Source organism: Corvus brachyrhynchos, unplaced genomic scaffold, assembly GCF_000691975.1.
Source record: "Corvus brachyrhynchos isolate BGI_N302 unplaced genomic scaffold, ASM69197v1 scaffold202, whole genome shotgun sequence".
NCBI lineage: Eukaryota > Metazoa > Chordata > Aves > Passeriformes > Corvidae > Corvus > Corvus brachyrhynchos.
Window position 1 is genome coordinate 5,198,028 of NW_008238132.1, and position 12,417 is coordinate 5,210,444.

The 12,417-nt window shown below is 36.5% G+C and overlaps 1 protein-coding gene across 4 annotated transcripts in view; it reads right to left on the reverse strand.

The window, feature by feature from the left end:
- TSC22D1 (TSC22 domain family member 1) overlaps positions 1–12,417 on the reverse strand; it is a 92,353-nt gene that overhangs the window by 77,069 nt on the left and 2,867 nt on the right. For all 4 annotated transcript variants that reach the window (XR_001861823.1, XR_001861822.1, XM_017733594.1 and 1 more), the window contains exon 2: positions 12,251–12,368. Coding sequence is in view for 2 of the 4 variants with exons in the window: in XM_017733594.1 (XP_017589083.1) it covers positions 12,251–12,368 (118 nt within the window). In the remaining 2 variants the exon portion in view is untranslated. The remainder of the gene's footprint in view (positions 1–12,250; positions 12,369–12,417) is intronic.

Genomic DNA, 12,417 nt, shown 5'->3' on the forward strand with positions numbered 1-12,417 from the left:
TCCTCTTCAGCATCTCTTTTTTCTATTACTCTTATCAATTACTCAATTGATCATCCTCCAAGAAAATCAATCTGCCAAGTCAACAGCAGCCACACTGACATTTCAGGTGTTCACTGCCATGTTCAAACACACCTTCTATTCAGTTTTAATTTTCAGAACAGCCAGAACCAAAAAGTCCTAATTTTCACATTTCCTATCTGTGCCATCTTAGTAAAATCCACCGCATCAACACTTAAACAAAAAATTGCTTACTTCACCGTTTCAAACCATTTCTTACCAGGTTGAGATTAAAAACAACCCTATGCTCACCACTTAAGAACAATCTCACAGAAACTAGTCACACTCACTGACAGACACTATAATTAAGTAGTATTCAGACATGGCTAGATCTTCTTTCATGAAAAAAAAGGCCAACTTTTCCCAGCAATTATTTTTTGGTACATTTCTCTTGTGCTCATGTTAGGGAGAGGAGACTACCAATGACAGTTACTTATTTTAACTCTCTTACTTCTGAAAGAAAATGCAGATCTTTCCATCAATCTCATGATTTCTAAAACAACTGTTTCTAAATCTTGCCTCTTCATTAGAAGTAGACAACATAAATCAGTGGTGAAAAACATGCAATAGATGAGAAAAAAACATTTAAAGAAGGTTACCCATATGCTTGAGCAATTCTGCACTGGAACAAACCATTTTAATAACTTCATTATAAATGTATACCTTGGGTTAGAGTATATAATTTAGGATATAAAATGCTACAGAAAATATTTGTTCCATGTAATATGATTTTTCATATTATAGTTACATTTTTTAAGAATGGTATCCAAGAAAATTGAAGTTTTTAGTAGAAAATGCATTAAGAACTTCTAGCATATAATTTACAGAAGCTCCACATATGCATATTACAATGTGCTACAGACAACCAAAACTTATACTTGACCAATTGTGAGCACAGACCTCACACTGCCAAGCTGCCTATGCCAAATTGTGCACAGCCGCGTGGCATTATCGTTTGATGAATGCAATATGTGTGACTCTAGGGTTCACAGTAACGAAAGCATGAGAAGATTTGTCTGCATTCACAAAGGCTACACACCTAATCCAGAGCTACCTGACAGCAACTTCGAGAAGGTATTTTTGAAGAATACCTGTAAATTCACAAAACCATAGGATTTTAAAGCGAAACTAAAAGGATGGATGTCTGGAATTTAGGATAACTGCATGGCTCTTATATTGATCTGACTTATCTTCTCTCTAACATATTATGCAAACTTTATCATTTAGCAAAAAGATATCCCAGGGCTTGGGTGTTTTTTTGTTCTTTATTGTTGTTCTTAAAATATAAAAATGATTAGAACATTTTGGATACTTATAAAATTTACTTGTTTCTGAAATATTAAGAACGGCTTAGTCTATTATGTTCAGAGGTTGGAACAGGAGGAGATGTTTTTAAATAGGTTTTTTTTTTTTTACAAAAACCGAACAGATTTCTTTAAACATCTCCCCAGATAAAAAGTATTAAGAGGGAGGATTACATGGCTTGCTTAAACACTTACATATCAGTAAATATCAAGACAATCCTCTATTGGATGAAAATACATATACTTCATACAATTTCAACGTACTTTACAAAATTCTTTGGAGGACTTTTTCAGAGAAAACATTTTTACCCAACAACTTCTCAGGAATTAAAAAAACCTGTTCTAAATATTTTAAGAATTTGAACAGTAAACCTACATGTTAAAGATTCCACACTGGATTCTGATGGTCAGACAAATGCAGAAAGTGAAGATAACCACAACTGTCTGCTATAACATGTTAGTATTTCTTTTTCCCCTTCCACAGATCACAGTACTCTAGAAGCTGAAGGTATCTTGATGCAAATCATTATCTTCCATTTACACGTTAAATTACAGTGAAATAAGACTCCTCAGTTTCTGCATTACCTCCAACACTAAGCAGGACTACAGATCTCCAAGGGCAGTCAATGAGACCCCCTGAAGAGGCTGACCCATGCCTTCAAGGTGAAATGGCAGCTCAAACAATTTTCAGTGCAGCAGTATTCCAGAGATGATGCACTTCATTATTAACAGAGTACACCTCCAGAAGAACACACAGATTACTATCCTGCTTTGCTACTCTGTTTTTCCATAAACCACTAAAAACATTTAGAATTTTGCCTGGTTTAAAGCATCACTATCTTAAAATCACTTCAGAAGTTGTACAGACATCAGGCACCAAGTCCTTCAAGATTATCTTTCTGCAGCCAGCAAAGCAAAGCACGAATTCACAACTAGGCCTTTTAGCTACTATCCCATAAATAGGAAGAGGCTGTATTGCCAACAACTGCATATACTTGACTGACATGTTGCATGCCTAACAGGATTTCAAAAATTAAAATCCCTTTCCCACCCAGAAAGAAAGAAGAAAACCAAAACCAGCATCATGAACACATTTCTTTCACACCTTCTACCCTCCCTCTTCTCTCTCCAATCAAATACAGGCTCAGAAACTCCTCTTTTTCACAAGCAATTACAGAACTGGAAGGAGTCTCATACACTTGGAAAGAAAAAAAATAACATGGAGGCACATGCACATCCTACACCAATCCCTGAGCATTTATGAGTAATTTGACATTTCACCCAATTTGGGATATTAGGCCTACTAAAGAAACACTTGGCAGTGCAATATGCTGATCCACTTTTAACATAATAACCTCATTCAACAGATTAAAGAGGTACATTTATACCTTGAATTCATTTGGGTGCTACAGTAAATTATTTAACAAGCACTTGAAGTACGCAGTCATTAACTCATGGTTCCTTTTATTTTATTTTCACTTGGTTTTATTTTGTAAGACTGCAAGAAATGAGACTGTAAAAGCAGCAATTGCTCATTCTTTCACCAGCAGGTTTGTTTTGGGTTGTTTTATTAAAAAAAAAGGCTTATATGTTCTCATATGCATGCATACAGATAAGGAGCATTAAGAATTTTAGAATAAAGGATTTCAAAAACAAATTAATCAAGATGTTCAGTAGACATTTCAAGTTAAGGCAAGGTCAAGATTCTTCACTGAACAGCTTATAACATAAACAAACCATAATGCTGAATATAAACTAATTATTACTATCAAATCCTTCCTTGACAGATTTCATATACTCTTATAGTCTGAGAATCCTCTACTGAAAGTGGCATCAAGGGAGAATGACAATTAATAGCATGCACAAGTTGACACGAAATAATAACAAAACGAAATTCCAAGTTGTTCTCCTTCCCCTTACCTGCCTTTCTATATAGCAAGGAATTACAGCATGAACCCTCATGAAATCCTAAAGGGAAAGAAAAGCATTCCACTTCTGTCAGGCTCAATCTGGAAGTACGAATTAAAATGCTGTTTACAGTCCACAGACAGACTTCCTCAGAAAAATATGGAATCTTTCATATGGTACAAAAACACATTATGATATTTCAACACACATACATCCAGTAAAATTACGAAGCTTAAAATCATCTTCCAGGAAATCTACAGAAGCCTTTTTTTCCCTTTGCTTATCCCAGCTCAGTGGCAATATATGCCAAACAAGTCACTCATTATTCAGGTTCTGCCTGAGAAATTTTTGCTTGCTCTTCTTTAAAAAGAAAAGTATTTCAAAATTGCAGTCACAACAGATATCAAAGCAATCATACATGAGTTACTGGGTTAATTTTTAATCACAATGTTCCTTAATAGCTATAAGAGCACTAAATATATAGAAACACAAATTTAGTAGGGTTACATTCCAACTTGTTGATTTCTGTAGTTTCTTTTATATATAAGTTGACTGCCAGTCATCATCTCTCTCTGTCATCTATACACGACTGTGACAGAATTGGGTGAAATGAAGGTCAGAGGAAGCTTAAGAGGCATTTAAGTTTCCTCTCATCTTGACAGGGATTTCATCCCTCTACATTGCACAGACTTCAAAGTTACTGGAGCAACATAAAGAGCTATTCCTATAACTTACATTTGTTTACAAGGATTTAAAGGAAAACACCACCAATTATAAACCAGCACAAGCAACACTTAATGGATACCAAATTCAGAAACATGACACTTTATGCAACTAGAAGGACCCACAAGACAATGGATTAGAAATAAAAGACCCACATCATCTGCAAAAAGATGGCATAACTTATATTTGATCCACACCTCATGGTCTCACCTCATGGGGGAATGAACCAAGTGTAACATTGAAGATAAAGAAACAACCATACAGTAATAGCACTGCATGCTCAAATTGTGTTACCTGTGCAACTCATCATTAAGAGCTACACTGCAGTACAGTAGTAAAAAAGAACCCTATTATTAAATGCATTAAGACAGTAAGACTATTGTTGAATGTGTATCCACATTTTCAGCGGCTTTCAGTACTACCCCTAATACTTAGCACAGCACTTTGACACTGTTGCTTAAACAGCTGCTGGAAAAGTTCACATCTCAGTAACACACCAAGAAATCAGAGTCCTGAAAACTCCCTGCTGATATCCATGCTAATTAAAACAACCAAACACACACACACAAACAAACCAAAAGGAAAAAAAAAAAACCAAGACAAAAAAAAAGAAAAAAGAAAAGACAAGACATACAAACAAGAAGGCTGGAAAAATACTTAAGCCACACAGAAGCTCAAACAATATGCCTGACCAAGTCATTTAACACACTTAAGCTGAAGGTTATAAAACACTCTACAAACAACTTCCAGTTGCTACCAAATCTATAGTTTACTAGAAATACTGCCTATATTTTTTAACAGACTGTGGTCCCATTCACCTAGAAGTTCATCTCTAAGTCTAATTCCTCTGCTGCCTGTTTTAGCAATTTATAAAATGGTACTTCTCCACTACACTCAAAAGAATGGATTATTCAAAACTGTGTAACCAGATGAACAAGATAACCCTTAAGTTTTAATTAAGACAAATACAAAGCCATTTTCTGAGAATTTCCTTGAGGGGGGGGGGAAAAAAAAAGCATAAGTGGTACGAGCATTTGTTGCTCTTCAAGGACTACAGTAAGCTCCAAAACTGTGTTAAATTCTCAGCCACAATGAGATAAACAAAACCTCCCACTACTTTACTTCTTACTCGGTTCTTCTAAGTATTTTCAAAATTCTATACCCATTTCAGTCTATACAATACCTACAACCCCCAGCAAGGAAGGCTAATTATAAAGAGTAGTTTGTTTTGGTAGCCATTCTCTGTTGAACAAAGAGAAGTTACTTTTACTGTTCTGGACCATCACTAACCCTGCACAGCAAGAAGAAACAGAAACTGGGACAAGAACGTCAAGCCTGAATGCCCAGGATTCTTAAATTTACATCCTGATTGTCAAAGGTCATCAATATAGGAAGCCTCACCAACACCTCAAAATAGGGTGATAAACCATTAAACACAAGGGACAAACATCTAACAAAATCCATGTAACACAGAGTGGAGAAGAGTAGAAAAAAAACTCTGAAGTCATTTCTGGTACACAAGAATGCCAAAATAATTTAAAGAAAGCATAATCACTAAGTAATTGCTTACTCCAAGAAAACGGTGAGACGGTTTACTGTGACTTTTCTGTTTTACCGAAACACGTTAGAGATCTTACTTTGCAAGTAAAAATACTTTCATAAAATTGAACAAGCTCCCATTATTAAAGCATAATGATGTGTTTGAACATGATAAGTATCAGAATCAGAAGTCCTCATTTAGTAGGTACTATCAAGTCACTTAATCCATAAGGTAAGCAACAATGACAGAACACGTGAACTATCACAGGCTCTACCATTTGCATGTATGGCATCATTACAATCCCTGCCAAACATTTATAACTTCTAAATCTCTCTCCCAGGAAGGTCAATTCAGCTTCAGTGGAAGATGGAGATTTTTGCATGTAACTGCAACCACAAACCAAATCCTGCTTCCAACACTGACAATGCACAATAGGTGTTTGAAGGCTTGCACAAAATGAGCTGATAAGGATTTCTACACCACTGACTGTAGCACAATTACTATCTTTGTTAGCAAATTCCAAAAGCAGACAACGGGTTAAAGTGTTGCCAGACATTAAAGCCAGAAGGATGATCAGGTGCTCCAACTTGATACCATAATTATGCTGCACTTCCATCATGCAATTCCTAAGTCCGAATGCCTTAGAACACACTAAAATAAATTAAGTGCTATCACCAGTCACTCGAGAACTCTTTCCATCTTAGCTTTAGGCTATGGTTTCCTGTACAGCCATGCTGAGAATAAGCTAGTTTCTTATTTACAGTGATCATTACCATGAAATAATTTACTGAATAATCTTACTCTCAAGTCCCTCTTAGCATGTTGTTAAAGCATGCTTTTGCTTAGTAGCACTGCTTTTGGTGGTCTAAATGCAGTAAATGAAAGGTACAGGTCCACTTTAAGAAGCTCTCAGTCATTTGTTAAAGTATAATACATATTACACACAGTACATTTTAGTCTCATAAATTAATCAAAAGAATAGAAAAAGAACCAGTGCATTAAATCAATGAGAACAAAGACACACCATTCTGTTCTTGTCATTTTTATGTTTCACCTACATCACACTGCAACCCCAGATCACAAATTATTCCCAGAAAGGTCATACCAAGAATACACTTGCTATAATTACACTGATATTCAGGCATGCAGTTTTTTGTTTAAAAGACCACACTAGCAATACTACTGTTGACAATTTGATGTACTTCCTAAGCTGTTACAGACAGGTCTGAAAAGGCTTATTTACTTTATTACTATCTGTAAGATGAACAGGTTACAGGGGGTCTCTTTGTAGTACAGGTGTGCTAACAATACAGCTTTTTATTTATACCTAAGCAAGATACATTAACATACTGGGGGTTGCTAGGTTGGGCTGGGGTTTTTTGTTTGTTTGTTTAGGGTTTTTTGGAGGGGGTGGTGGTGTTTGTTTTTCAATTATTTTCCCCTCCCACTCTGCTTTACTTTGCTAGCTTACCACTGACTGATACAGTCATTACTCTGTCGCCCATTATCTAGATCACAGTAACTTGTAAAGGCTGAAACACTTCACTACCAATCCATTTGTCAGTGTATTTAATTCTGATTTCCAGATTAGCCTGTAAAAAATGCAAATCCTGAGATAATAACAAAGACAGTTTTTCAACATTTAATATTTTAAAACCTTGTTTGCTCATTTTCACATATGCATACATAGATGCTTTCATATTTATGCACTGCTCCAAAGACCAACCAAAACTGCAGTGCTATGGAAATCAGTCAGTTGAAGAGATGAATTTCTCAGCATCTGCCTTATCTTAAGTGCTAAATTACTGCTTTTACAACCCTCTGGTATCTGTTGACTCTTCCTGTCTTGAAAGGCAATGCAATACCAAGTACTGCAGCAACCCTTAGTTCAAAGCATATCATGGTATGCAGAAAATGCATCTACAAAAGACATCAGGAAAAGGTCCATCAAAACAGGTATTGCCACCTACAGCTGGTCAGCAGACATACAAGGTGCAGACCCTAAATTCCTTATTGTTCTTAGAGCAGAACTAACAAAGTCAATTCCACCAACAACAGGTATTCTACTCCGTCAGACAAGTGAGAGACTGGACTTGTCAGCACAACACAACAGCAAGCACACTTTCTTCACCAAAGTTCTCTCTTTCTACTCACTTGACTTGTCACTAGTGAGGTTAATAATTTTTTCAAGTTCCATAGAAAGCTCAACTGAAGATATGAACAGACTTTTTTAACAGTTCACCTCCTAGAACTCAAATCACATGGTTTTCAAAATGGTGGCAAAACTATGAAGCAAGTCTAAAATGTGCAAAACAGAAAATAACAACAGTGCCCCTAGGATGCAACTAAAAAAAAAAAACAAAACACTATATATCTATGCTAATCCACCAGAAATCCTTCATTGTAAAGTATCTTTTCCTTTTCTCATCAAATAGCAGCAAAACTTCCAGCAAATAAAAAAGCCTATACGAACTCTAAAACCATTTACAAAATCGAAGTAAGTATGCAAAATAGTTGCTGCATCAAAAATGTAATTGAAACTTACAGCTCTACTTTACTTACTTCATTCCCTACTGCTTACTAAAATCTGCAAAAAGTATTGAACTACATCTGTAAAAACCTCATTCATACCTGGTCAACCTTTCCACCACACAGCTGCATACAGGATGAACATTAATGTAGCTTCCTGACTGTACTTCACTTTACAATCTAGTACTAATTACTACTGCTAGAGATTTCTCTAAGGCTGCTCACAAGTCTTTGGATTCTCATGTTTAGCTTTAATCTTCCACCCTCTCTGCAAACTTAGTAACAAGCCAAAACACACGTCCTACACAGAAAACATTTCTAAAAGGATAATAAAAATTTCTCTTAAAATGTAATGAAATTGTCAGGTAAAAAAAAAATATTTTAAGTCTCTATGCCTGTTTTGTGTTTGCCATCATCTTTTCCTCCTTCTCTTTAGCTTCACTGTTGGATGAAAAGCACAAACAGGTGAACACAACTTGCACCAGCCTGAAGAATGCAAACAATTCTACAGGAAACATTGTCAAGGACAGAGAGGCAGTTATTAGCTCTTTTATCCTTCATTCACAAAATTTGCTTTTGAGTAACAGCAAACAACATTTCAGATTAAGTTGTTTTTAAATTCACTTATAGCAGCCTTTATAAATGCTGTAAAATACATTAACTTTTCAAGTTTTCACTCTACAGGTAACTTAAAAATAATATAAATCCATACAAAACCTTAGTGCAAGCATGTAAAGCAAAACATTGTCTATGAAGATGTAAAACTGATTTTGTAACATTAAGTATAAATACACAAAAATATTCACTGTGGTATAAAACATGCATTCTTCCATGCTTAAATATCAAACACATGAAAATAAAAGCAATCCTCTTCTACAGTTCTGAAGATGAAACACTAAACTCAAAAGACCATGTCTAAAATAAGCAAGATTTAATACCTATAGTGAATAAATCAAGGTAGCCACTCCAAATCCAACAAACTATGTAAGAATTATGCACTGAGTCCATACCATGGCCCAAGTTAAGGAGAAGGAAAAAAAAGTATTTAATAACCAAAAAACTGGCCTGCGTTTTTGCAGACCAAAAAATTAAGAGACGATGAATCTCCCAACATACAAACACCTATGGCACACCCAATAGGCTTAAGAAAGACTAGTCAGAAGAACTACAGGTGTGTGGTGATTTTGTATCCTCTCTTTATTTATTAACGTTTGCAAATTATTTTTCCATATGGCATTCTGCCAAGCACCTCATTTTTAATATCTAATCTTCACAATGACTTGAAATAAAAGTCATTCATACTGGGGAAATAAAGGTTATGGTTCTCAAAGCAGATACACTCCACAATGTCTATATTTAAGAGGCCATGGTCTGATAACAGGCATACAAAGAGCTGCAAATGGTGTTCTAAAAACTGAACAGACTAAAGACTTAAAGATACTGGCACGGCCTTAAACGCAATTATATACAGGTTTAAGGAAAGCTGGGAGTTAATCTATACAAGGTATTACATGGGTCAGATGTTTTTTCAAAGGCACGCTACATGGAATTTTACAGCTTCTTTGCTGGCCCAATTATGTCATCACTCACTTCTTTTCTCCTACCTTTTCCTTTGCCAGGTTTAGAATCCCTTGGGATGTATTGATAGAAATCTTCAGTGACATATGTGTGTGCAGATAAGACAGAGAGAAGTGGGGATTTCAAACACACATATTTACAATACACCTGCTTCTGAAATGCTTATGCCCTTTTACAAGACACTACCCTTTACCTCCCGTAAAAGAGGGAATAATCTAATCAACCAGCAAAAAACTCTAACTAGAGAGATCCCATGGCCAGAAAAGTGGGGAGCCAAGCAGAATAACAATATATCTTGCACTGCCTGTAGTGAGTAACAAACTCTTAAGCTCCAGCCCAAAATTCCAGAGAAGATGACAATATAAGTACCTTGCCCTGAGATCCCCTGGAAGAGGAAACAGAAGCAATCTCACTAGTTTTTAATGTCGCATACAAATACACAGGGAGACATGCTGCTGTAAATTTTCAGACTGTACACAAAAGTGACCTGGCCACTACTGCCATGCAAAAAAACCCAAATTATTTTTGGTCTCCATTTAATAGTGTCATATCCTGCTTCGTGTAAAGAATCTAAATGCTTTTCCAACTGCAGCTAAACAAAGTGTAGTCTACCTGAAGATGACAGATTGAACAAAGACACAACGTGCATGGGAGAAGAAAGGATATGATCTTTGGCTGGCCAAACAACAGAGGAAGAAGGTATTTCTGGCTATTGTTACCCGGAGGGACTTAAACATTCTGGAAAAACTACCAATCATGTCAAACTGCTAACATATGCTCTTAAAAATCAGGGTACAGACATATTCTAGATGTCGTTTTCCAAAACACTGAGTATCAATAAACTTATGATTCTCCTCTGTGGCTAGGATCCCCTGAGAGCCCAGGGGGTTTTTTGGTTGATAAAAGAAAACAAAACGAAAAAACAACAACCACACAACAATAAAAACAAATTGCACCACCAAACACCAATGGGACCTGTGAAGAGAAGGATTAGTGTCTTGGTTTACAAAATTCAAATAAAAGAAAACCAAAAAACATTCCTGAAAAACTGCTAGTAGCATAATAGTGACACTGTTGGCTTTAACACCTCAATATGTCTTCTACCACCTTCACATACTTATTGACTTAAAAAAACATAATCAGAATGCAACAGTGTTGGAACTTGTCTTCTAGCACTCCTGGAGGACAAGCTGCTACTCATTACAGTTCTCTGGCATCTTAGAAAGATGTGATGAAAGCCACTACGGCAGTCAACACCTTATGATCAACATAATCAAGAGACTGCTGATAGAGTTAGGATTTTCAATATTAAGAAAAGAATCCAGCCTCTCCCAGCAACCCATTTTATTAAAACAAAAATTAAAATTAATAAGGTCTGGCCACTGGTATTACTCCTGATTTAAGTTATGGCACCAAGAAGGTATTTAAAAAGTGCTTCACCTCCCATTGCTATGGCATTTTTCCCATCTTGTGTTTAGTGCCTTGTTGTGTCTGCTCACCCTAGGCTCAGTTTTTCCAGTGTTCTTTTCCGTCCTGCCCCACATTCCCAAGGTGAGTTATCTATGCTAAAAATTACTTCTCCCATTAATGTAGCTTCTTAAGACAAAAAGTTCTTTGGAAGAAGCACCAGTCTTCTTGGCCACTTGCAAACCCATATCACAAGAGGTCCTCAATACATTGAGGACTTTCCACACATAATTAATACCAAACCACACTTTGAAATTGATGTTTCAGTCAATTCAGCCTACACACACAATGGTCTTTCACAACTGATACAACTTGTCTGGACACACTGTCAAAGAAATGAGAATATTCACATGCATGAAGACCAGGCAGTGGTCACTTACTTGAAAAGGTGAAGGTGAGAGAATACATGTAGTTTGAATGGGTGAAAATGGGAAAAAAATATGCAGTTTTCTTACTCTAACTGCCCAGAATTGGTGCACCAGATTCAAAGGCTCACCGCCCTTCCACAGGCCTGAGTGGATCTCGCCATGCATTAATGCTTTGAAGCAAAACCATCTAGACCAAAAGTACCCCAGGTTCAATTCAAAGAGCCACAACAATGTTGCTGAACACTTCTTATCCCACCATACTCATTTGCCTAAAGTGTCTCTTGGCTGTCAAAGAGGTTTTAAATACACCACAGAATAGCAACTGGTTCAGCCTTAGTAAAGTCAATACTTAAAAAAGAGAAGCTAAGGCAGGATGAAGTCTAGGCTTGTGAAAAAAAAAATCTACCTAAGAATAAATATTAATTATTTCTGTATAATAAATAATCTAAACTAAAATCACCACTAGTATACCCACACTCCACAGTATTCTTCTGTCTTCCTCTACACAATGGGAATATACACACTGAACAGACTGTTAAGCACAATTTACCCACACAGCAGTTTCAAAGCATAATCAATACAACCCACCCCCTCAAGAGAAAAACAAGTTCTTTAATACACTATCTGCATGTGCTGAGACCTGACAAATAGTATTTTAATTAGACAGAAACATCACACTGCTTCATTTCACAGAACGGCTGTAAAAAGGCTTGCAAGTTAGTGCAAATCAAACTATCAAACAGTCCACCTTTTAATAAAGTTACAGGCAGTCTTACCTCTCATCCTCACCATCTACAAGAGGCGTTGTCAACGGCAGCACCTTCAGCGGAAAGAGGGATGCCGAGGATGGCATGCTGCTGCTACCGCCATCTGAAGCGGCCGATGCTCCACCACCACTCTCGACGCTGGCCGCTTGAGGGAAAACCGCCCAAGGAAGGTCTTG